We start from the raw sequence: 24,278 nt of genomic DNA on the forward strand, positions 1-24,278 counted from the left end.
TCCAGACGGGACAATGCCAATGCATAATTTTTTCCACAATGGTATGAAGTCTGTAAACAATTGAGTAGAAATTATGATTTCACTTTTCCACCATCGACTTTGGTGATCGATGTTGTTCTACAAGACTGGTGTTGCTGAAATTAGGGATACAAGTTTTGCATATTGAAGTCTTGAATTAGTGTTGATAACGTACGGATTGTCTCAATTAATTTTACGCAATTTTGAAAATTGTTTTGGAATAAACATTGCGTAGTGTTGATAACGTACGGAATATCTCAATAAATATCCACAATTCCACATTATCTTGATTTTTTAATAAATCTACCGTTTTAAAAGAAAGCTTTTCCTTTTCAACTAGTTAAATCCGTTGCCCAATGTAAATTTGCTCCGTTGCACAATGAGGACTTAAAAATAGACGAAACCAATTACTGTTGATAATGTCATTATTGTTCGGACCCCACTTGTGGGGGGGGAACTATATACTCAAAATGGTTTTTTTTTGTTCCGTGAATTTTGGCCGACCGATATATTCATCGTAGAGAAATGTGCATGGTATCATTAAAAAGCTCGTCCAGCGTAGAATTTGAAATTAAAAAGATTCTTTAGAATTTCGTTTTTTTCGAGGAGTTATCGAGGTTTAAAGTTTCATATGAACACTTGATATTTGGTTCACTTTTGTTCACTTTTACCGTAATTTTCGTTCGAATTAACGTTTTTTCTACGAAAAATTTAATTCAAAACTAGATTTCACGCCAAAAAGTAAATCAATTTTAGGTTTTTAATAGACGAAAGGAGATAATAAAGACTAGTTCTAGTCTTAGAGGAAAGTTTAATATATAAAAAAAATCGAATTAGGTTTGGGAGCTCTTTTTTTAGAAAATTTTGCAATTTTTTTGTTTTTTCAAGTCACCTAGAGACTACTAGACACTTTTAATACCGAAGTTCCGTTAATGACAAACCTCTTTTACGATCAAATGAAGCCCAATGAACAAAAAATTTGTTTCAAAGGGATCGCTCATGTTTTTTTTTGGATTCGTATCTCAAATTTCGTAATTTCAAATGAAATTTTGATTTATTTTTTGAGGTTTTACTAAAGTTTTATAATCCTATGGCATAAACTTGTTGACTAAAAGTGCAATAGATTTGCTAATGAGCATTAAGTGAACCTATCTAGTGCTGTGAGTGGACAGCTAATGGCTGTTAAGACTTTGAAAATTAATTTTCGAAAATTTTTTCGATCTTATCACGTCATCCTAATATTGATGGCTACATCTTCCTTTAGTGAAGACGTCCAAAGGATCATGGATAAAGTTTTCTGGGAGAACAATATGGTTTAAATGGCTTCAGCACTTTCTTCTCCCATTTTTCTAAAGAAATTTTGGTTTTTGCCTGTATTTGTTGTTTTTTTTTCACAGTCATAAGACATATTGTGATGTCTTAAAGATTACCTAGACATGATAAACATCCTTGTATTCACATCGTGGCATAGCTGAGCGTATTCATTGAATTCCTATGAAAGCCTTTGAGTTTAATGGCTGTTAAGACTTTAAAAATATTCTTTTTTTTGAAATTTTTTTGAACATAAATCAATCTTAAGCTTATTTTCGTGGACTGTAAGTCAGTCTCGGCAATGACAGAACCGCTTTTTTTACATGAACAGCAATTTATCTAGTTAGCGGTTTTGTCTTCTAAATATTGTTTTTTTTACTTCGGTGCACGAGTTTTCATAATTTTTATTTTTGGATTTTTTTTAGTAATTTTGGTTCCTTTTGAAATCGTATTAACTTATCCTAATTTTGATAGCTCCCATTGGCTTAGTGAAGACGATCAATGGATCGTTGAAAAAGTTGTCAGAGAAAAAAGCTTATGGTTTAAATAGCTTCGACACTCTTCTCTCAATTTTCTACCGAACTTTTGGATTTTGCCCGTTTTTGTTGTTGTTTTCATAGTCAATGACTTGTTGTAATGTCTTATTGATAAATTTTGAATGACAAAAATTCTAGTCGTCACATCATTTAGGCATAATTTAGCGTATTAATTGCCTTCCGTTGAAAGCTGTAGAATTTTATTGCTTTGATACTATGGGTTTTCTGAAAAGTTTCGTGGTTTTGATGTATTTTTTCTTTGCCATACGACTTATTGTGATGAATTATTGATGTCAGATGAATGAAACCTATGATTGCTATTTCATCGAGGCAGAGTTTAGTGTGTTTAATTAACTCCGTTGAAAATTATTGAATTTAATGTCTTTGATACTAGGGCTTTTCCGAAAATCTTCGTGGTTTTAATATCTTTGTTTATATTTGTTGTTTTTCAAGTCATTTTGTAACAATAGAAACAATCACCTTGCTGTTAAAAAATTAATTGAAAATAGAAGAGTTTATACTGAAAAGTTCATTCTCTAATGGCTTTGAAACTTTTCTCGCTTAATTTTTGTGAGTTTGCTGTTTTTGCTTTTTTTTATTTTTTAGGTAGCCGTGAAATTCTGATCGGTCTCATAAACCTGTAACGTTGCCTGTAATGTTGCCCATAAACCTGTAATGAGTGATGTTACCCGAAGCAGTCAGTTTAAAGCCAATAGTCTTAAAAATTATGATATTATACATCTTCAAAGACTTTTCAGTTTTTTTGTTCTTTTCGTCAACTTATTCTCGTCATTGAGAAGTCCACCCCAATTCCTTGAATTTCAAAAAACAACTTGTCTACTAATATTATGTGGTAATTGATGTTTTGTTTGGTGGACATTATGCGTTTTCATAAAAAATATTGTGAGTGATGTATTTGTGTTTTTTTTTCTTTTCTTTTAGCTTATTCAGGTAATAACAGATCCCAATGATTTTCAAATATGGCCCAAATGAACGAGCTTCTTTTCTCTTTCAGTATAATTTTAGCTGAATGAGTATAAATGTAAACTGAAAAAAAAATTAAATAAAATTCAGATAATAGCTAATGATTTTAATGGCTTCAATAATTTATGTAATTGTTCGTAATTTTATGAGATTTTCTGCGTCTTTGTGTAAATTGTTCGTTTTTTTTTGAGATTTTCTGCGTATTTAGTTTATTCCTATGGTTTAGTCTCAGCAAAGACAGGTCCCATTAGTTTCATATTGACTTTTATTAAATTTATCAAGAATTATTTTGTTAAAAATTTAAAGATTTTTTTAGACTTTTGAAATTATTTGGGTTAAGAAATGTTGATTGATCTTTGACTTTAACCTCATTTTTTTCTCTATGTCAACTTTTTACCTAATCTCTTTATGAAAAACATACATCTGCTGTATAGTTAGCAAAAACTAAATTTGTGGAGTTAAGGTTTTATCTGATTGCATTTTGACGTTGTTACTGGGTGCTTTTAAAATTATATATTTGGTTTCTGCCGTGAAAATTTTGTTTTAGCATATTTTGTTGTTTGCTGTATTCTCTCGTAGTCTTTTTATCGGTAGATCTCGTGAGCGCTGTAATGAGAAGTGGCATTATGTAATTCAGTTTGTAGTTAGGTTTTGTAGCATTTTTTAAAATTCAAACATCTATTTTTGTTATCTCTTCGTTTGGTTGACAATTAAGTCAAAAATGTAGATGAGCTCAGGTCGGAACATCATGTGCGAACGCACATTAACGAGCCGCCTTGTTTAGTGTAGGGAGTTAACTGAGACCGAATAATTTATAACGCCAAAAAATTTCATGTGATACATAACGAACAATTTGGATTCAGAAGTAAACAGTTCGTCTAATACTTTAGTTGAGCTCATAGAAACTGTCTCAACAGTCGTTAGTTTTTCCTAGATGTAAAAATGTATTCGGCTTATAATCGCCTTATTCTGCTGCATAGTTTTGAGTCAGTTTTTTATGCATTTTTCTTTTTGAGGCAGTATACCTAAGTGAAAAAATGCAATGTGCTGATTCAAATGGTAAACAAGCTGACTGGGAGGACGTCAACTGCAATGTAACACAACGTTCAATTTTTGGTCCTCTTATTTTTATCATATATTTTAACGGTTTGCCGTCGGTCTGTAAAATTTGGAAGATCATATTCTGATGATACTAATGTAGATGCCGATAACTTTTCAATTAGATCTTGAAAAAGTCGGGTGTCCAACTAGAAAAATTGGTACTGAATTTTTATGAATTTTTTTAATGAAATTTTATGAAAAGTTTTATGAATAAATATCTAAACCAATCCCTCGAATCAGCGTTTCGAATTAATTGACCGATTGATGTAAGTAGAACTTGTTTTCAAGTATTTGGGTTTCCATATGCGTCGGAAACAGACTATGAAAACAGATGTGACATCTCGACGTTGAAACAATTTGTGCCCCTTGAGAACTTATCCATTTTCTTTAACTAGTGTTCCCATCATCCAATGTGATGATTTAGTTCATTTCTGTTTTAGCTACTATTCTCTAAAATCATTGAACTTGTTAAAGATTAATGATTAAAGATTTCGATTTTTAAAATTGTGTACTTTAGAACAAAGAGTGATAGTTTTCAAATTTTTCGAAGAAATCTTTGATTATCGTGTCAGAATACATATATATGAACTTCTCAAATTTGTTTCAAATCAATCATTAAAAAGCATATAAAATCGTTTTGTATTAATCTCAGCATTGTCATCTTGTCTGACAAATATTTATGACATCTCGAGGCTTGTTTCAATCACTGTAGAGTTCCAGTGGTCATTCAGAGCTCTGGGTAAAGTTGCCATTGCAATATAAAACTTCCATTGTCTATACGACAGTTCTGTTGTGTTTCAAGCCTCTGATTATAGCCGTCGATCGAGCTGAGAAGTTGCGCATATTGATTGATTTATCCAAATTGACAGACGTCTAAGTTTAGAGTTATCGGGTGTTTTTAACAGAAAATTGATTGTGCAGTAGGTACACTTAAAATTTTCCAATTACCTGTCTATGTTCCTGCTGCTGCAAAAATTCTGCTCCAGTTGATCAGTTGAACAGTTTTATCCTCAATTGGAGTTGAAATCAAAAGCAGTTGGAAAGTTTGAAACAGTTTTGAAATATTGCGTAGATGTCGAGATTCGTGTTATGTTATTGTTTTGTATTTTCAGGAAACGATGCGACTCCTGATTCAGCTTTCACTGATTGGGCCGTATGTGTGTTTCAAGACAACTTAGATGGAGCTGTGTTCATGCGAGAAGGGGTGAGTAATTTCACATTTCATTTTTTGCATCTGCTTTCTTTAATGTTTGATAAGTTCTGAGTTTGCTTTTTTATCTGTTATTTTTTTGTGTTAACTTTTTTAATTGCAGTCATATTTGCTTGCTCTGTTAGTGGTATTATTGATAAATACGTAGAAAATGTGTTCAAATGTGTTGACAAGGTGTTCAAGATCTTAGCTCCTATTGATCGTGTACTTCTGTTCTTCAATGGCTATTATTGAGACATACGTCAATGTTACTACGGCAGCGTGTATTGAGAAACGATTAATAAGTTTAATGTGGAAAGTTTTCAACAAAGGATGTGGCGAACGAGAAACGTCTGCACTTGGCGATTGTTTTGCGACTGTGATCTATGCAGAAATATCTGTTTAGTGTTGTTAGACTGAGACAATAGAAAATCTCCACAGAACAGCAAATCGAAAATAACAACAACAATAATACCACGCCTTTTGTTTTCATTTTTAGATGAAAGGAATGGAATGATTTTTAATGAGCTATGGAGATTTTCAAGCCCCCATCTCCTGTTAACTTGACACCTGAAAACGATTACACTAGCTAAAGAGTTTCCTAGCTTAAGTATTAATAATTCACATTTAAACACGCTTTGACGCTCAACGTTTCATGAGTGTGATCTCTATTAACAACTTTGATAATGATTTACAAGGTTTTATTGACAAAGAAGTGTTGTAACTGTCTTTTGCTTAAGTTATACAGCAGAAATTCTACCTGTTGTGAAATTAATAAGAAAATAATGTACTTAAAAGGTGAGCTTAATTTTTGAATGCTCTTTTTCTGGCAGCTGTTTAAATGGGACATTATTTTTTCATTTCAGAGTACAGGGCTTGAGTACCGAGTGCGTATCAGAGGTCTAGAGAGTGGACTGCACGGGTTCCACGTGCACCAGTATGGCAGTCTCTACCAGGCAGATTCCTCATCCGGGAGGTGCAAGGCTGCAGGGGGCCACTACAACCCACTCAGTCAGTCACACGGGGCTATTAATGACTCTACGAGGTAATGCAATGCAACACGTGTATTGCTTATCAGAGACTCAAAAGTGTTGGCTGTTCTTACGTCAGTATGTTGTAATTTTTTCAAACTAATTGGTTTTAAGTTTAACTCCACATTTAAATGGAGCAATAAAATTTGTGATTGCTTTACAATAAGAGTTACGTTTAAAAATGTTTCGTTCGTATTCTCTTGAAAAATGTATTACTAATTTGAGTCCTTTAAATTCGTCAGCCTCAATTGCGTTTGGTTTTTTGAGTATCGCTTCTCTAATTTAGAGCTTGAATATTACGTGTGTATAATGTGTGAATGGTTGCGTGTTTCTATTGAATAATTGTGATCATGTAAATTGAGGTAGTAAGTTTGATAAAATTTTGATTTTTTATTTTCATTAGATGCGTGTTTCGAGCGCTTTGAGATCTATTTTGTTTAGGCTTTTAAAATTTTTTTACAAGTTAATCATATTAACAAAGCAGTATACAGTTTATAAATAATTAATCAATATTTACAATAAAGTACAGTTTAGTCATATAAATGCTCTCTTCTTCAGACCAGGATGAAATTAATTTAGCAACAAAGAATTTGAGACTTAGCGTATTTCTATCTTTAATCGGTTTGTTTATATTATTCATGGGTAGGTTTGATCTAATCGTTTCATCAATTGGACATTCGTAGAACAGGTGTTTAAAAGTTTCGAACTTTTTCACAAGAGTAGCATAATGGGTGAGTTGTAACGTTGTTCAACCATTTTTTTGGTTTCTCCAAGTAACTGTATAAAAAAGCAGATAGAGGACGTTTTTATATAGTGGTGTCAATGTTTTTTTTCGAAATGTTTTTGACGAAGGCGAGCAATGTATTTGAAAACTCCTCATCTATTGAGTCACAAAAAGGCTCGAATTCTTTCCTCAATATTTCCATTAAATTCTGAGTGCGTTGTTAAAATATGATAAAGTTTTGCATGCCACATGTTCGTAATGTCGATAGTCTTATTCAATTAATCTATACTGCAGCATTCCTTTATAATTGACATCTTGGCAAGCCCTTGCTCTTTTGCAAATTTTAGAAAATCTTTTTGAAGTTTGGGTTGGACAGTAGCTGCTATATTGTTATACTTTTAGCTGTTTTCGCCAGATCTATTAGTTTACACGCCAATATTTGTGTTTTTAAATTATGAAAACCAACGCCGCCTTTCTTAGTAGAATTATATAGAGGATTTTTGTTCAGAGAATGTTTTTGTTTATTCCACAAGGAATGAATCATCATTTCTACTTTGTCTATGAATGTCTTTTTAAAGTCTGTTTCGAAACTGGTAAATCAGCTTACTTCGCACAAAGGTTGAAAATGGAGCAATATAATTTGTGATTGCTCTACAATAAGAATTACGTTTAAAAATGTTTCGTTGGTTTTCTCTTGAAAAATGTATTACTATTTTGAGTCCTTTAAATTCGTCAGCCTCAGTTGCGTTTGGTTTTTTGAGTATCGCTTATCCTATTTAGAGCTTGAATATTACGTGTGTATAATGTTTGAATGGTTGCGTGTTTCTATTGAATAATTGTGATCATGTAAATTGAGGTAGTGAGTTTAATAAAATTTGATTTTTTATTTTCATCAGATGCGTGTTTCGAGCGCTTTGAGATCTATTTTGTTTAGGCTTTTAAAATTTTTTACAAGTTAATCATATTAACAAAGCAGTATACAGTTTATAAATAATTAATCAATATTTACAATAAAGTACAGTTTAGTCATATAAATGCTCTCCTCTTCAGACCAGGATGAAATTAATTAGCAACAAAGAATATTTGATCTAGCGTATTTCTATCTTTAATCAGTTTGTTTGTTTGTCATGGGTAGGTTTGATCTAATCGTTTCATCAATTGGACATTCGTAGAACAAGTTGTTAGAAGTTTTGAACTCTTTTTCACAAGAGTAGGATAATGGGTGAGTTGTAAAGTTGTTCAACCATTTTTTTGGTTTCTCCAAGTAACTGTTCAAAAAAGCAGATATAGGACGTTTTTATCTAGTGGTGTCAATGTTTTTTTCGAAATGTTTTTGACGAAGGTGAGCAATGTATTTGAAAACTCCTGATCTATTGAGTCACAAAAAGGCTCGACTTCTTTCCTCAATTTTTCCATTTAATTCTGAGTGCGCTGTTTAATTATGAGAAAGTTTTGCATGCCACATGTTCGTAATGTCGATAGTCTTATTCAAATGATCTATACTGCAGCATTCCTTTATAATTGATATCTTGGCAAGCTCTAGCTCTTTTGCAAATTTTAGAAAATCTTTTTGAAATTTGGGTTGGACAGTAGCTGCTATATTGTTATACTTTTAGCTGTTTTCTCCAGATCTATTAGTTTACACGCCAATATTTGTGTATTTAAATAATGAAAACCAACGCCGCCTTTCTTAGTAGAATAATATAGAAGATTTTTGTTCAGAGAATGTTTTTGTTTGTTCCACAGGGAATGAATCATCAATGCTATTTCGTCTATGAATGTCTTTTTAAAGTCTTGTGTCGAAACTGGTAAATCAGATTACTTCGCACAAAGGTTGAAATTGGAGCAATATAATTTGTGATTGCTCTACAATAAGAGTTACGTTTAAAAACGTTTCGTTGCTTTTCTCTTCAAAAATGTATTACTAATTTGAGTCATTTAAATTCGTCAGCCTCAGTTGCGTTTGGTTTTTTGAGTATCGCTTATCCTATTTAGAGCTTGAATATTACGTGTGTATAATGTTTGAATGGTTGCGTGTTTCTATTGAATAATTGTGATCATGTAAATTGAGGTAGTAAGTTTAATAAAATTTGATTTTTTTATTTTCATCAGATGCGTGTTTCGAGCGCTTTGAGATCTAGTTTGTTTAGGCTTTTAAAGTTTTTTACAAGTTAATCATATTAACAAAGCAGTATACAGTTTATAAATAATTAATCAATATTTACACTAAAGTACAGTTTAGTCATATGAATGCTCTCCTCTTCAGACCAGGATGAAATTAATTTAGCAACAAAGAATTTGAGACTTAGCGTATTTCTATCTTCAATCGGTTTGTCTATATTAGTCATGGGTAGGTTTGATCTAATCGTTTCATCAATTGGACATTCGTAGAACAGGTGTTTAAAAGTTTCGAACTTTTTCGCAAGAGTAGCATAATGGGTGAGTTGTAACGTTGTTCAACCATTTTTTTGGTTTCTCCAAGTAACTGTTCAGAAAAGCATATAGAGGACGTTTTTATATAGTGGTGTCAATGTTTTTTTTTCGAAATGTTTTTGACGAAGGCGAGCAATGTATTTGAAAACTCCTCATCTATTGAGTCACAGAAAGGCTCGAATTCTTTCCTCAATTTTTCCATTAAATTCTGAGTGCGCTGTTAAAATATGATAAAGTTTTGCATGCCACTTATTCGTAATGTCGATAGTCTTATTCAAATAATCGATACTGCAGCATTCCTTTATAATTGACATCTTGGCAAGCCCTAGCTCTTTTGCAAATTTTAGAAAATCTTTTTGAAGTTTGGATTTGACAATAGCTGCTATATTGTTATACTTTTAGCTGTTTTCGCCAGATCTATTAGTTTACACGCCAATTTTTGTGTTTTGAAATAATGAAAATCAACGCCGCCTTTCTTAGTAGAATAATATAGAAGATTTTTGTTCAGAGAATGTTTTTGTTTATTCCACAAGGAATGAATCATCATTTCTCCTTCGTCTATGAATGTCTTTTTAAAGTTTGTTTCGAAACTGGTAAATCAGCTTACTTCGCACAAAGGTTGAAAATGGAGCAATATAATTTGTGATTGCCCTACAATAAGAATTACGTTTAAAAATGTTTCGTTGGTTTTCTCTTGAAAAATGTATTACTAATTTGAGTCCTTTAAATTCGTCAGCCTCAGCTGCGTTTGGTTTTTTGAGTATCGCTTATCCTATTTAGAGCTTGAATATTACGTGTGTATAATGTTTGAATGGTTCGTGTTTCTATTGAATAATTGTGATCATGTAAATTGAGGTATTAAGTTTAATAAAATTTGATTTTTTTTCATCAGATGCGTGTTTCGAGCGCTTTGAGAACTATTTTGTTTAGGCTTTTAAAATTTTTTACAAGTTAATCATATTAACAAAGCAGTATACAGTTTATAAATAATTAATCAATATTTACAATAAAGTACAGTTTAGTCATATAAATGCTCTCCTCTTCAGACCAGGATGAAATTAATTTAGCAACAAAGAATTTTTGATCTAGCGTATTTCTATCTTTACTCAGTTTGTTTGTTTGTCATGGGTAGGTTTGATCTAATCGTTTCATCAATTGGACATTCGTAGAACAAGTTGTTAGAAGTTTTGAACTCTTTTTCACAAGGCTCGGATTATTTCCTCAATTTTCCCATTAAATTCTTGAGTGCGCTGTTAAAATATGATAGTTTTGCATGCGACATGTTTGTAATGTCGATAGTGTTATTTAAATAATCTATACTGCAGCAGTGCTTTGTAATTGACATCTTGGCAAGCCCTAGCCTTTGCAAGTTTTAGAAAATCTTTGTAAAGTTTGGATTTGACAATCGTTGCTATATTGTTAATACTTTTAGCTGTTTTCGCCAGATCTATTAGTTTACATGCCAATATTTGTGTTTTCAAATTATGAAAACCAACGCCGCCTTTCTTAGTAGAATAATATAGAAGATTTTTGTTCAGAGAATGTTTTTGTTTATTCCACAAGGAATGAATCATCATCATTTCTATTTCGTGTATGAATTTCTTTTTAAAGTCTGTGTCGAAGCTGGTAAATCAGCTTACTTCGCAAAAAAGTTTTAATATTCATACTTCTAGCGCGTAATGTCATCGATTTTAGGCTGTATTTTGAGCTTTCACAAGCAATTCTTCTCAAGTTTCCTTTTGCATGGGCTTTGTTTTCGTTTAATTTTATCACCATTCCTAATATTTTTGATTCATCTACCTTTGTTATTTTTAGATCGTTCACGCCTTTCATAAGCACTTTGGTTTTTGTAAATTGAGTCTAAGTTCAGATGCGCAGTTGAAACTCTCAACTTCATCTAAAACTTTTTTATGCACGCAGTTTTGGTAAACACTGTGATGCCATCACCGTACGCAATGAGTTTTAACTTCTGATTTGTTTTTAGTGTTTCTACGTATAGCTTGAAGAAGCGGTTCTATACCTAGAATGAAGAGGAAAGCAGAATGCGGACAACCTTGCTTAATACCGTTCTCAATTCGAATGAAACTTGAGAGCTGATTATTGACTTCAATACATGCTTTGGTTTCTCTGTACAAGCTTTCAATTGTTTTCGTCAGTATGAGAGGGCAGCCTATCTCATTCAATAGTTTCAAAAAATGATCTCTGCCAAGTCTATCGAACGCTTTACTGAAATCAATACAGATCATGCAGTTTTATCTGCCTAATTTTCCCTTAGCCAGACGTGCTAGTAAGATAGCCGTATTCATACTGCGGTTTGGAAGGTAAGCAAATTGGTGTTTCTTTATAAGAGTATTCAATGACTTTTTGAGTCTAGACCATGAGGCTAGAACATGTGATAAAATTTTCAGATCAGATTAAGCAAGCTTATCAGTCTGAAGTCGTCAACAGTACAAAGAGACTTAAGTTTAGGTATCATCTTTATAATAGATGCAAAACGAACCAGGCACTTTTTCATTTGCAGCTTTTGAATTAAAGAGCTTACTGAGTTCTGGATCAAAGAGGTCAATGTTTCTTTTGTATCAGTCACATGTAGATCCATCAGATCCCGGTGCACTGTGGCTATTAAAATTTTGAATAGCGCATCTAACCTCTTGTTCTTTAAATTCATCTGACTTGAAATGCTTTTTCGATTAATTTGTTATTAGTCTTAGAAATGTGGTTGATGATTCTGTTTTGCATCTATCTTATCAGGCTTTTGAGCTTCTTTCCCATATAGGATACTATAGAATTCTGTAAATGAGTCTATTATTTCGTCAACATTCTTTGTTACTTCTGCGTTACCGTTTATAATTGCGGCAAAATTCCTATTTTTGTTGAAGTCTGTTTAAAGGTTTTTGAGAGCCTTTGGGTCTACAGAATTCAGATCTAGATAAGTTTTTTTTGAGTGAAATGATGCCTAAGCGTTCGGTTTGGGCTGTTTGGGTGCTATCACTCTCAATGCTTTGTTTCAACAAGTCTTTTCTCCATTTTTGATCTCTGAAGTCAAGATATCTTAGACAATCCCTTAGTTTAGTTTTGAAAATATAATTTTTTGTCAGTCCTTTTTTATTTAAATTTTGAACGACCTTTTCAAATAATCTGGAAATGTCTAGCGAATTATTGGGAACTTTGATAATGGTGTATCCTAGTTTCCAGCGCTTTTGTACGCAACATGATTCTTGTTTTTTTTGTGAACGTGTCTAATTGCAGAATGTAATGATCGCTTAAAGGTGTTTCAATCGTTGTGACGCTTTCAACTAAGATGCATTCGTTGCTGAATATTTAGTCAATGCGAGACTCTTCGTTAGTTTTTTTTCCAAAATGTGTTTTAAGTCTATTTTTGTGTTGTTTGAAAACATCAAAGCATCCCATTGAATTATAGCTATCGCAAACTTGATATCCTTTTAGTCGTCTCTCTCCCGCCCTAACCTTAGATGTAGCATCAATTGGATCAATTGCATTAAAATCTCCTCCTATCCATATTGTGAAGTCGTTCGTAAAATTTTCAACAATTTGGGCAAAGGATAAAAGTATATCTGTACTTGGATATTAAGGGTTCAGGTATATTGTTCCAAAAACTTCTTTTGTTAGTAATCATTAGATAAAATAAGCGTTTTTCCTATGACTTCAATTGCCCAATTATATGTTACAAGTAAAAGGAGCCCACCTGATTTATTGACCGATGGCTCAATAATGAACTGCATTTTGTAACGAGTTAGAACGGCTTGATGTTTCGAACTTATTCTTTCTACTTTTGTTTCTTGAATTGCCATTACACAATTGTTTTCTTTTATTTTCTTAAATTGGGAAAGAAGCTCTAACAATTTTAAGTGGGATCCTAAGACACGACAGTTAAACTAAACAAAGATTGCCATTATTTCAACATAAACATAATATTGGAGATGGTATCTTATGCAATTGATGGATGGTCTTGCTCAGTTTGCTTAGCTTTTTCATATATATTCTTATCCGGTTTACTAGGCTTCCGCACAACATCGTATCTGCCTGGAGCCTCTATTGGTGAGATAGTAAGTGGTAGTAAGTGGTGGTAAGTAAGAGGTAGTAAGTGGTAGTAGAGGTGTTTCGAGCGCTTTGAGATCTATTTTGTTTAGGCTTTTAAAGTTTTTTACAAGTTAATCATATTATCAAAGCAGTATACAGTTTATAAATAATTAATCAATATTTACACTAAAGTACAGTTTAGTCATATACATGCTCTCCTCTTCAGACCAGGATGAAATTAATTTAGCAACAAAGAATTTGAGACTTAGCGTATTTCTATCTTTAATCGGTTTGTCTATATTAGTCATGGGTAGGTTTGATCTAATCGTTTCATCATTTGGACATTCGTAGAACAGGTGTTTAAAAGTTTCGAACTTTTTCACAAGAGTAGCATAATGGGTGAGTTGTAACGTTGTTCAACCATTTTTTGGTTTCTCCAAGTAACTGTTCAAAAAAGCAGATAGAGGACGTTTTTATATAGTGGTGTCAATGTTTTTTTTTCGAAATGTTTTTGACGAAGGCGAGCAATGTATTTGAAAACTCCTCATCTATTGAGTCACAAAAAGGCTCGAGTTCTTTCCTCAATTTTTCCATTAAATTCTGAGTGCGCTGTTAAAATATGATAAAGTTTTGCATGCCACATGTTCGTAATGTCGATAGTCTTTTTCAAATAATCTATACTGCAGCATTCCTTTATAATTGACATCTTGGCAAGCCCTAGCTCTTTTGCAAATTTTAGAAAATCTTTTTGAAGTTTGGATTTGACAATAGCTGCTATATTGTTATACTTTTAGCTGTTTTCGCCAGATCTATTAGTTTACACGCCAATTTTTGTGTTTTGAAATAATGAAAACCAACGCTGCCTTTCTTAGTAGAATAATATCGAAGATTTTTGTTCAGAGAATGTTTTTGTTTATTGCACAAGGAATGAATCATCATTTCTACTTCGTCTATGAATGTCTTTTTAAAGTCTGTGTCGAAACTGGTAAATCAGCTTACTTCGCACAAAGTTTGAAAATGGAGCAATATAATTTGTGATTGCTCTACAATAAGAATTACGTTTGAAAATGTTTCGTTGGTTTTCTCTTGAAAAATGTATTACTAATTTGAGTCCTTTAAATTCGTCAGCCTCAGTTGCGTTTGGTTTTTTGAGTATCGCTTATCCTATTTAGAGCTTGAATATAACGTGTGTATAATGTTTGAATGGTTCCGTGTTTCTATTGAATAATTGTGATTGTGTAAATTGAGGTATTAAGTTTAATAAAATTTGATTTTTTTATTTTCATCAGATGCGTGTTTCGAGCGCTTTGAGATCTATTTTGTTTAGGCTTTTAAAATTTTTTACAAGTTAATCATATTAACAAAGCAGTATACAGTTTATAAATAATTAATCAATATTTACAATAAAGTACAGTTTAGTCATATAAATGCTCTCCTCTTCAGACCAGGATGAAATTAATTTAGCAACAAAGAATTTTTGATCTAGCGTATTTCTATCTTTAATCAGTTTGTTTGTTTGTCATGGGTAGGTTTGATCTAATAGTTTCATCAATTGGACATTCGTAGAACAAGTTGTTAGAAGTTTTGAACTCTTTTTCACAAGAGTAGGATAATGGGTGAGTTGTAACGTTGTTCAACCATTTTTTTGGTTTCTCCAAGTAACTGTTCAAAAAAGCAGATAGAGGACGTTTTTATTTAGTGGTGTCAATGTTTTTCAAATGTTTTTGACGAAGGTGAGCAATGTATTTGAAAACTCATGATCTACTGAGTCACAAAAAGGCTCGAATTCTTTCCTTGATTTTCCCATTAAATTCTTGAGTGCGCTGTTAAAATATGATAGTTTTGCATGCGAAATGTTCGTAATGTCGATAGTGTTATTTAAATAATCTATACTTCAGCAGTGCTTTGTAATTGACATCTTGGCAAGCCCTAGCCTTTGCAAGTTTTAGAAAATCTTTGTAAAGTTTGGATTTGACAATCGTTGCTATATTGTTAATACTTTTAGCTGTTTTCGCCAGATCTATTAGTTTACACGCCAATATTTGTGTTTTTAAATAATGAAAACCAACGCCGCCTTTCTTAGTAGAATAATATAGAAGATTTTTGTTCAGAGAATGTTTTTGTTTGTTCCACAAGGAATGAATCATCAATGCTATTTCGTCTATGAATGTCTTTTTAAAGTCTGTGTCGAAACTGGTAAATCAGCTTACTTCGCACAAAGGTTGAAAATGGAGCAATATAATTTGTGATTGCTCTACAATAAGAATTACGTTTAAAAATGTTTCGTTGGTTTTCTCTTAAAATGTATTACTAATTTGAGTCCTTAAAATTCGTCAGCCTCAGTTGCGTTTGGTTTTTTGAGTATCGCTTATCCTATTTAGAGCTTGAATATTACGTGTGTATAATGTTTGAATGGCTGCGAGTTTCTATTGAATAATTGTGATTGTGTAAATTGAGGTATTAAGTTTAATAAAATTTGATTTTTTTCATCAGATGTGTGTTTCGAGCGCTTTGAGATCTATTTTGTTTAGGCTTTTAAAATTTTTTACAAGTTAATCATATTAACAAAGCAGTATACAGTTTATAAATAATTAATCAATATTTACAATAAAGTACAGTTTAGTCATATAAATGCTCTCCTCTTCAGACCAGGACGAAATTAATTAGCAACAAAGAATATTTGATCTAGCGGATTTCTATCTTTAATCAGGTTGTTTGTTTGTCATGGGTAGGTTTGATCTAATCGTTTCATCAATTGGACATTCGTAGAACAAGTTGTTAGAAGTTTTGAACTCTTTTTCACAAGAATAGGATAATGGGTGAGTTGTAACGTTGTTCAACCATTTTTTTGGTTTCTCCAAGTAACTGTTCAAAAAAGCAGATAGAGGACGTTTTTATGTAGTGGTGTCAATGTTTTTCAAATGTTTTTGACGAAGGTGAGCAATGTATTTGAAAACTCATGATCTATTGAGTCACAAAAAGGCTCGAATTCTTTCCTCAATTTCCCCATTAAATTCTTGAGTGCGCTGTTAAAATATGATAGTTTTGCATGCGAAATGTTCGTAATGTCGATAGTGTTATTTAAATAATCTATACTTCAGCAGTGCTTTGTAATTGACATCTTGGCAAGCCCTAGCCTTTGCAAGTTTTAGAAAATCTTTGTAAAGTTTGGATTTGACAATCGTTGCTATATTGTTAATACTTTTAGCTGTTTTCGCCAGATCTATTAGTTTACACGCCAATATTTGTGTTCAAATTATGAAAACCAACGCCGCCTTTCTTAGTAGAATAATATAGAGGATTTTTGTTCAGAGAATGTTTTTGTTTATTCCACAAGGAATGAATCATCATCATTTCTATTTCGTGTATGAATTTCTTTTTAAAGTCTGTGTCGAAGCTGGTGAATCAGCTTACTTCGCACAAAAGTTTTAATATTCATACTTCTAGCGCGTAATGTCATCGATTTTAGGCTGTATTTTGAGCTTTCACAAGCAATTCTTCTCAAGTTTCCTCTTGCATGGGCTTTGTTTTCGTTTAATTTTATCACTATTCCTAATTTTTTTGATTCATCTACCTTTGTTATTTTTAGATCGTTTACGCCTTTCATAAGCACTTTGTTTTTTTTTTGTAAATTGAGTCTAAGTTCAGATGCGTAGTTGAAACTCTCAACTTCATCTAAAACTTTTTTTATGCACGCAGTTTTGATAAACACTGTGATGCCATCACCGTACGCAATGAGTTTTAACTTCTGATTTGTTTTTAGTGTTTCTACGTATAGCTTGAAGAAGCGGTTCTATACCTAGAATGAAGAGGAAAGCAGAATGCGGACAACCTTGCTTAATACCGTTCTCAATTCGAATGAAACTTGAGAGCTGATTAGTGACTTCAATACATGCTTTGGTCTCTCTGTACAAGCTTTCAATTGTTTTCGTCAGTATGAGAGGGCAGCCTATCTCATTCAATAGTTTCAAAAAAATGATCTCTGCCAAGTCTATCGAACGCTTTACTGAAATCAATACAGATCATGCAGTTTGATCTGCCTAATTTTTCCTTAGCCAGACGTGCTAGTAAGATAGCCGTATTGATACTGCGGTTTGGAAGGTAAGCAAATTGGTGTTTCTTTATAAGAGTATTCAATGACTTTTTGAGTCTAGACCATGAGACTAAAACATGTGATAAAATTTTCAGATCGGTATTAAGCAAGCTTATCAGTCTGAAGTCGTCAACAGTACAAAGAGACTTAAGTTTAGGTATCATCTTTATAATAGATGCAAAACGAACCAGGCACTTTTTCATTTGCAGCTATTGAATTAAAGAGCTTACTGAGTTCTGGAGCAAAGAGGTCAATGTTTCTTTTGTATCAGTCACATGTAAATCCATCAGATCCCGGTGCACTGTGGCTATTAAAATTTTGAATAGCGCATCTAACCTCTTGTTCTTTAAATTCATCTGACTTGAAATGCTTTTTCGATTAATTTGTTATTAGTTTTAGAAATGTGTTTGATGATTCTGTTTTGCATCTATCTTATCAGGCTTTTGAGCTTCTTTCCCATATAGGATACTATAGAATTCTGTAAATGAGTCTATTTTTTCGTCAATATTCTTTGTTACTTCTGCGTTACCGTTTATAATTGCGGCAAAATTCCTATTTTTGTTAAAGTCTGTTTAAAGGTTTTTGAGAGCCTTTGGGTCTACAGAATTCAGATCTAGATAAGTTCTTTTTGAGTGAAATGATGCCTAAGCGTTCGGTTTGGGCTGGTCGGGTGCTATCACTCTCAATGCTTTGTTTCAACAAGTCTTTTCTCCATTTTTGATCTGGAAATATAATCTGGAAATGTCTAGCGAATTATTGGGATCTTTGATAATGGTGTATCCTAGTTTCCAGCGCTTTTGTACGCAACATGATTCTTGTTTTTTTTGTGAACGTGTCTAATTGCAGAATGTAATGATCGCTTAAAGGTGTTTCAATCGTTGTGACGCTTTCAACTAAGTTGCATTCGTTGCTGAATATTTAGTCAATGCGAGACTCTTCGTTAGTTTTTTTTTTCAAAATGTGTTTTAAGTCTATTTTTGTGTTGTTTGAAAACATCAAAGCATCCCATTGAATTATAGCTATCGCAAACTTGATATCCTTTTAGTCGTCTCTCTCCCGCCCTAACCTTAGATGTAGCATCAATTGGATCAATTGCATTAAAATCTCCTCCTATCCATATTGTGAAGTCGTTCGTAAAATTTTCAACACAATTTGGGCAAAGGATAAAAGTATATCTGTACTTGGGTATTAAGGGTTCAAAAACTTTTTGTATGTAATCATTAGATAAAATAAGCGTTTTTTCCTATGACTTCAATTGTCCGATTATATGTTACAAGTAAAAGGAGCCCACCTGATTTATTGACCGATAGCTCAATAATGAACTGCATTTTGTAACGAGTTAGAACGGCTCGATGTTTCGAACTTATTCTTTCTACTTTTGTTTCTTGAATTGCCATTACACAATTGTTTTCTTTTATTTTCTTAAATTGGGAAAGAAGCTCTAACAATTTTAAGTGGGATCCTAAGACCCGACAGTTAAACGAAACAAAGATTGCCATTATTTCAACACAAACATAATTTTGGAGATGTTATCTTATGCAATTGATGGATGGTCTTGCTCAGTTTGCTTAGCTTTTTCATTTATATTCTTATCCGGTTTACTAGGCTTCCGCAGAACATCGTATCTGCCTGGAGCCTCTATTGGTGAGATGTGGTTGTTGTCTCTTTTTGCCGCTCTTCTCCCGGTCCTTGATTGCTTCCAGAACTCGGATTCAGGAGTGCTGAAAGCTTCACTTTCGTCAATTGTGAGGGTATCAAAGTTATTGTGAGAGGATTCCTTGCGCGGGTTCGATTCCCGGCTTGGTGATCTCTGCTCGAGCGGGTGCGTTTCTCGGCTTGGTGATCTTTGTTCACTTGTTGTACTTTGTTGTCTCAGTTCTCGCCTTGGCGAGTTTCGTTCGTTTGATTTTATGCGTTGGTTCGGTTCTTGGTAAACCCCGGTTTGTTCGCTGCTTCACAAAAAGTACAGCTATGCAGTGCTGGCGTGTGAGCGTTGAAAGGTATATCTAATCATTTAAACTGCCTTTCTCCGCTAGCTGGACTTGAATGACCATTCACGTAATTCGTTCTCGTTTTCTTCGTTTATCAGCATTGATGCTGTGCCATTATAGAAATGGCCTTCTGCCAGTTTCTCTTTTTCCCTCGTAATAGGTTTGATAGCCTCGACGTCTGGAGGTAGATCAAGCTTCTCGATTAAAGTATCGTCATCAAGTAAATACGGCACGTTACTCATTCGCAGCATAACGCGTTTAGGTAAACCGTTATAGTCCGTGCGCCAGAATTCGTCTGCCGTCGAAAACATACGGTTGTACGGTTCTGCCATTCGTACGGTTCATTATTCTCAGTCCGTTTATTTTCAGTCTGTCCATATTTTCGGCGGATTCAATAGGCGCTATGACCACGACTGTGTGAAGTCGCTTTTCGTTGATGGTAGTGATTGTTTTCGAGAGAGTAATCTTTTGTCTGTTTACTGGATCGAAGGCCAATAGAATGCTACTCAGAGCTTCATTAGATGCTTTTTGAAAAGTTTCTGTGTTCTTAAAGTGCTCTCGCTTGAAGTGTGGAATGATCATTTTCAGGATGCTTGTAACTTTAGTCTGCTTTTTAACTGTTCCGGAGGCTAAAACCTCCGAGAACGTGCTCAGTTGCTGCTCCATTCAGGAGCTTGAAGACGGAAAGGGCAGAGAGTAAGAACTTGGAATTGATGCTTTTTTAAGAAAATTAATGAGGATTTAATGAAAGGGCTGATTATTAAAGCGAAAGACTATCAAAATTCAATAGCAAAAATCAAGAATTTTAGCAAAAATCTCTTTTTAGAAAAAGTCTTACTCCCAAAGGACGTTCCTGCACAAAGTGGAGTACTGGCTTGAGGCTTTCCTGACACACTTTGAGGTACTGATCCGAAAGTGACATTGTCAGCAGTTTAATCATGATCACAACAATTAGGCTGTGTGTTTAGGCTTGTTTGATCACAAAAATTATTTTGTTTAGGCATGTAGGTGATTTGGGCAACATTTGTGCAGACTCTAAAGGGGAGGCGATTGATGTGTTTACGGACACTATGGGCAGTCTGCTCACTGGGGCTAACCCTATCAACGGATATGCCATTGTGGTAAATATGTTTTAAAGTCGATTCTAGTTTTGATACCATCAATAAAAAAGAAATTTATAACTATGACGGACGTTGAATCCCTGCGATGTTTTTGGGTTTTGTGTTTTGAATAGCCGAGATTAGTCCAATGAACAGCATCGACAATTTTCAATATGATTCTACTCTAAGTTTCTTTCGAAAAGGCTTAGATAAAAGAAGACAACAGCAGTTATTTGAGAACTCAGAGCTGCTTGCATTTCTTTAACACTTTTCGGAGAAAAAAAGAGTTTATGATATAAAAGATATAAGTAAAAGCTGCGTTAGCAGAACTTAATGCTTAGTTTAGTCATAGAAACAATCTTTAATCGGATGTGTTTAAGGTCCACGAGGACGCCGATGATTTCACTTCCCAGCCGACTGGCAATGCTGGCGGAAGAGTCGGATGCTGCATTGTGGGAATCACGAGCGAGTGGACGTTAGCTGATGTTGATTTTGGATATCTTGAAACCTCATCAGCCAATCTGAAGGCACTGGCCGATAATATCGCACTTATTTTGCCATTGGCTGTTATCAAATGGATTACATCATAAAAGCAGGATTAAGTCAACTCTTGTCAATCAACTGGTCAGCGATTAAGGCGATCAACGTGATGCAAATTGGTTTCAGAGTGTTCCCCTTAAGTTAGGCTATCCAATTTACAAATTCAATTGTTCCCTGAGCAAACTATTACCCTGATTTAGTTAATGTTAATTCTGCGAAGTTTAAAAATTGATGTTAAAGAACTGCGGTTGATGTGTACATGTAATTGTAGTTTTGTGTCGCTAATTATTCATAGACGTAGTTCAATATTTCGTGACATCAAAAGGTTTTTCAGCGGAAATGACAAGTCATGGGAAAAAAATTGTTCCACGACAAGAGGAGGAATGGGTTCCGGTAACTTGGTTTCGTAATTTGCTCTCAAATAAAAGTTGTAGCTGTTGTTTTGAGTCTGATGGTCTTAATAGATGTGATAATAGGCGTTAAGTTTCATTAGAGGCCCTTAGCCGTGAATAACAGTCCTTCAAGTGCTTAGTGTGGTGAAGTTTCTGGGAAGGCCGTAGTTTAAGATTAAAAGCTCATTTGTAGTTTTTGAGCCCAAAATGTTGCAATTTTTCGAGTTCGTCATTTTTCGAATTTTTTGTTGGACTACTCTACAATTGAGGCTGGTTAAAGTTGATAAAGGTCCTTTGCAAGACATAAGTACTTTTTATGTCTTGAGAGCTATATGTTTTGGCACTCAAAACAAAAACTCGCAAATTTATACTAATTTTCAATTTTTTTTTTGAAAATTTTTGTCATTTTCGTTTTGTCATTGTCAAAATTTGTCGTTGTCAGTTTTTTCAGCCCTAGGTGCCAAGAAACCTCCCCTAGAGTTTGATAGGTTACTGCAGCGTCTCTAGTAATGGGATGGTTTTGAACATTTTAACATTACGAATTTTAGCATTTTTTTGATAAAACTTGCAATTTTTTCCCCTTTTTTGACATTTATTGTCATTATTCATATTTTTCCAGCCTCAGGGTCCCGAAAACCTCCTCTAGGGTTTGGTTATAATTTACTAGAAAATCTTTATTGTCCATGAATTAGTTTTCAACTTTTTACATGACAGAACTTTTGACAGAACTTCAGAGACAAAAAAATGGTTCGGGAGACAAAAAAATGGTCCGGTACTTTTTTTTCGCTGCGAAATCTGGAAACTTTTTCATATCACAAATTTTACCAGTTTTTCCTTTTTTGACATTTATTGTCATTATTCAGATTTTTCCAGCCCCAGGGTCCCGAAAACCTCCTCTAGGGTTTGGTTATAATTTACTAGAAAATCTTTATTGGCCATGAATTAGTTTTCAACTTTTTACATGACAGAACTTCAGAGACAAAAAATGGTACTTTTTTTCGCTGCGAAATCTGGAAACTTTTTCATATCACAAATTTTAGCAATTTTTTTATACTTGCAGTTATCAAAATTTTGAAAATGATTTCATTAGGTTTCTCCAGCCTCAAGAGCCAAGGAACCTCCTCCAGGGTTTGATAATAGGTTACTGCATAGTTTCTAGATGTAATGAAATGTTTTTCAAGATTTCAATATGACGAACTTAAGCAATTTTGAAAATATTTGCTAGTTTTTTAAGTTTTTTGAATTTAAAATTTTTTCTGGCATCAATGGCCGAGGGACCTCCTTCAAGTTTGAATAGTAAGCGGCTGCTTAGTTTTTGGAGTTAATGGATTGGAGATCAATTTTTTAATAACCCGAGTTTTAGCAATTTTTTGACAAAATTTAAATTTTTATCTAAGTTTCGGAAAATTATCATATTCCAATTTTATGGATCTTTGAGCCAGTGAAACTAATTAAGGCTTGAAATACGAATACTGGATGGAGTCGTGAGACAATGAATTGGTTTTGAAAATTTTAGTATCACAAATTTTTTCAAAATTTTAAAAATTTGCAATTGTTTTTAAATGTTTTGATTATTTTTGTCCTCTGAGTTCTATCATTACTGGTCAATGAAACTGACCATTTTTAAATCTTGCAGATGAGTTACATGACAGAACTTCAGAGACAAAAAATGATTCGGTACTTTTTTTCGCTGCGAAATCTGCACTTTTAAAGAATTTTGCACTTTTCATGTTCTCTGTACGATTTAATTACTGAAATGGCTAGAGAACTAGAAGTTGCAGAGTCGAATCGCATCATGGAAAATATTCCTAGGTCTCTCTTCACAGAATCTCTTTTAGAGACGTATTTTTATGGTGTGAAGGACGATTCTTAAAAGTTGTAAACCCACCCCACCCCCGCAGCCCACATCAGCCCCCCCCCCCCCCCCCCCCTATGTTGCTGAACGAGCGAAATTTTACGGATCACATGCGGCGTTTTCGAAGCAGTTTTTAGTGTGAACTCCAACATCTTCAGTCAGAGTTGTTTCTCTCAATTATCTATACTAGTGCGTTTGGAAGCATCTTTGACCATCTGAAGCAGATAATAAACTTGCATTATATGCTTTTTTGAGCAATTTTTGTTTTGCTCTTGAAATTTTATAAAAATCCTACTTTTTCAAAAAAGAAATGACATGTTTTTAGAATTTTGTTGTAGTGTTCTGTTATATTCGTTGATGTCTTGATGTATGATTTGCTTGCTGCCAGAAGATATTCTTTTAAGAAGGCTGATAATGTTGTAATTCGGGACTTGTTTTTAAAATTCGTTTTAATCTTTTGAACACGTTTTTCCGTTATACATAAGCATCTATTTTGCCGTTTGCTTTCTGGCTTACGTCTCTCACTGTTTCTACTAAATGGACTTTAAATCCATATACTCAACGATTTACGCAGTATAAGTATAATCAATGTGGTAAAGGTCAAAGAAGAAAATCAAAAGAAATTGGATGAACAGGTAAAGCCCGTTTTAGTCATTGTGCATTAGGTTATCGAAGCTCATAAGAGCTATTGCTAGCTGAAATTAGTATTGAGCTCAGTAGCGTGCAGTTTAGAAGCTTGAATTATGTGTAACTTAAGGATCTAACTGAAACTGCACACCAAATTAAACACTTTGTCACTTAAAAAATTCAGTCAATTTCTTTCTCATCTGATTCCTTTTTCAATCACGATATGTGTCAAGAGGATCAACGGTGGATGATATTTACTGGTAATTTGTCGGTTATAATATTTTATATCGTCATGCGTTTTCATTAAGACCT

At 33.5% G+C, this 24,278-nt stretch overlaps 1 protein-coding gene across 1 annotated transcript in view; it reads left to right on the forward strand.

Annotated features, from left to right (window-relative positions):
• The window catches only part of LOC142348621 (superoxide dismutase [Cu-Zn]-like), a 43,249-nt gene extending 21,872 nt beyond the window's left edge, over positions 1–21,377 (forward strand). The window contains exons 2-5 of the mRNA XM_075400029.1: positions 5,063–5,154; positions 6,006–6,184; positions 20,453–20,573; positions 20,933–21,377. Of these exons, the coding sequence (XP_075256144.1) occupies positions 5,063–5,154; positions 6,006–6,184; positions 20,453–20,573; positions 20,933–21,142 (602 nt within the window). The 3' untranslated portion in view covers positions 21,143–21,377. The remainder of the gene's footprint in view (positions 1–5,062; positions 5,155–6,005; positions 6,185–20,452; positions 20,574–20,932) is intronic.
• The last annotated feature ends 2,901 nt before the right edge of the window (positions 21,378–24,278 follow it).

The sequence above is a fragment of the Convolutriloba macropyga genome, chromosome 10 (genome assembly GCF_964194025.1).
Source record: "Convolutriloba macropyga chromosome 10, txConMacr16.3, whole genome shotgun sequence".
Taxonomy (NCBI): domain Eukaryota; kingdom Metazoa; phylum Xenacoelomorpha; order Acoela; family Convolutidae; genus Convolutriloba; species Convolutriloba macropyga.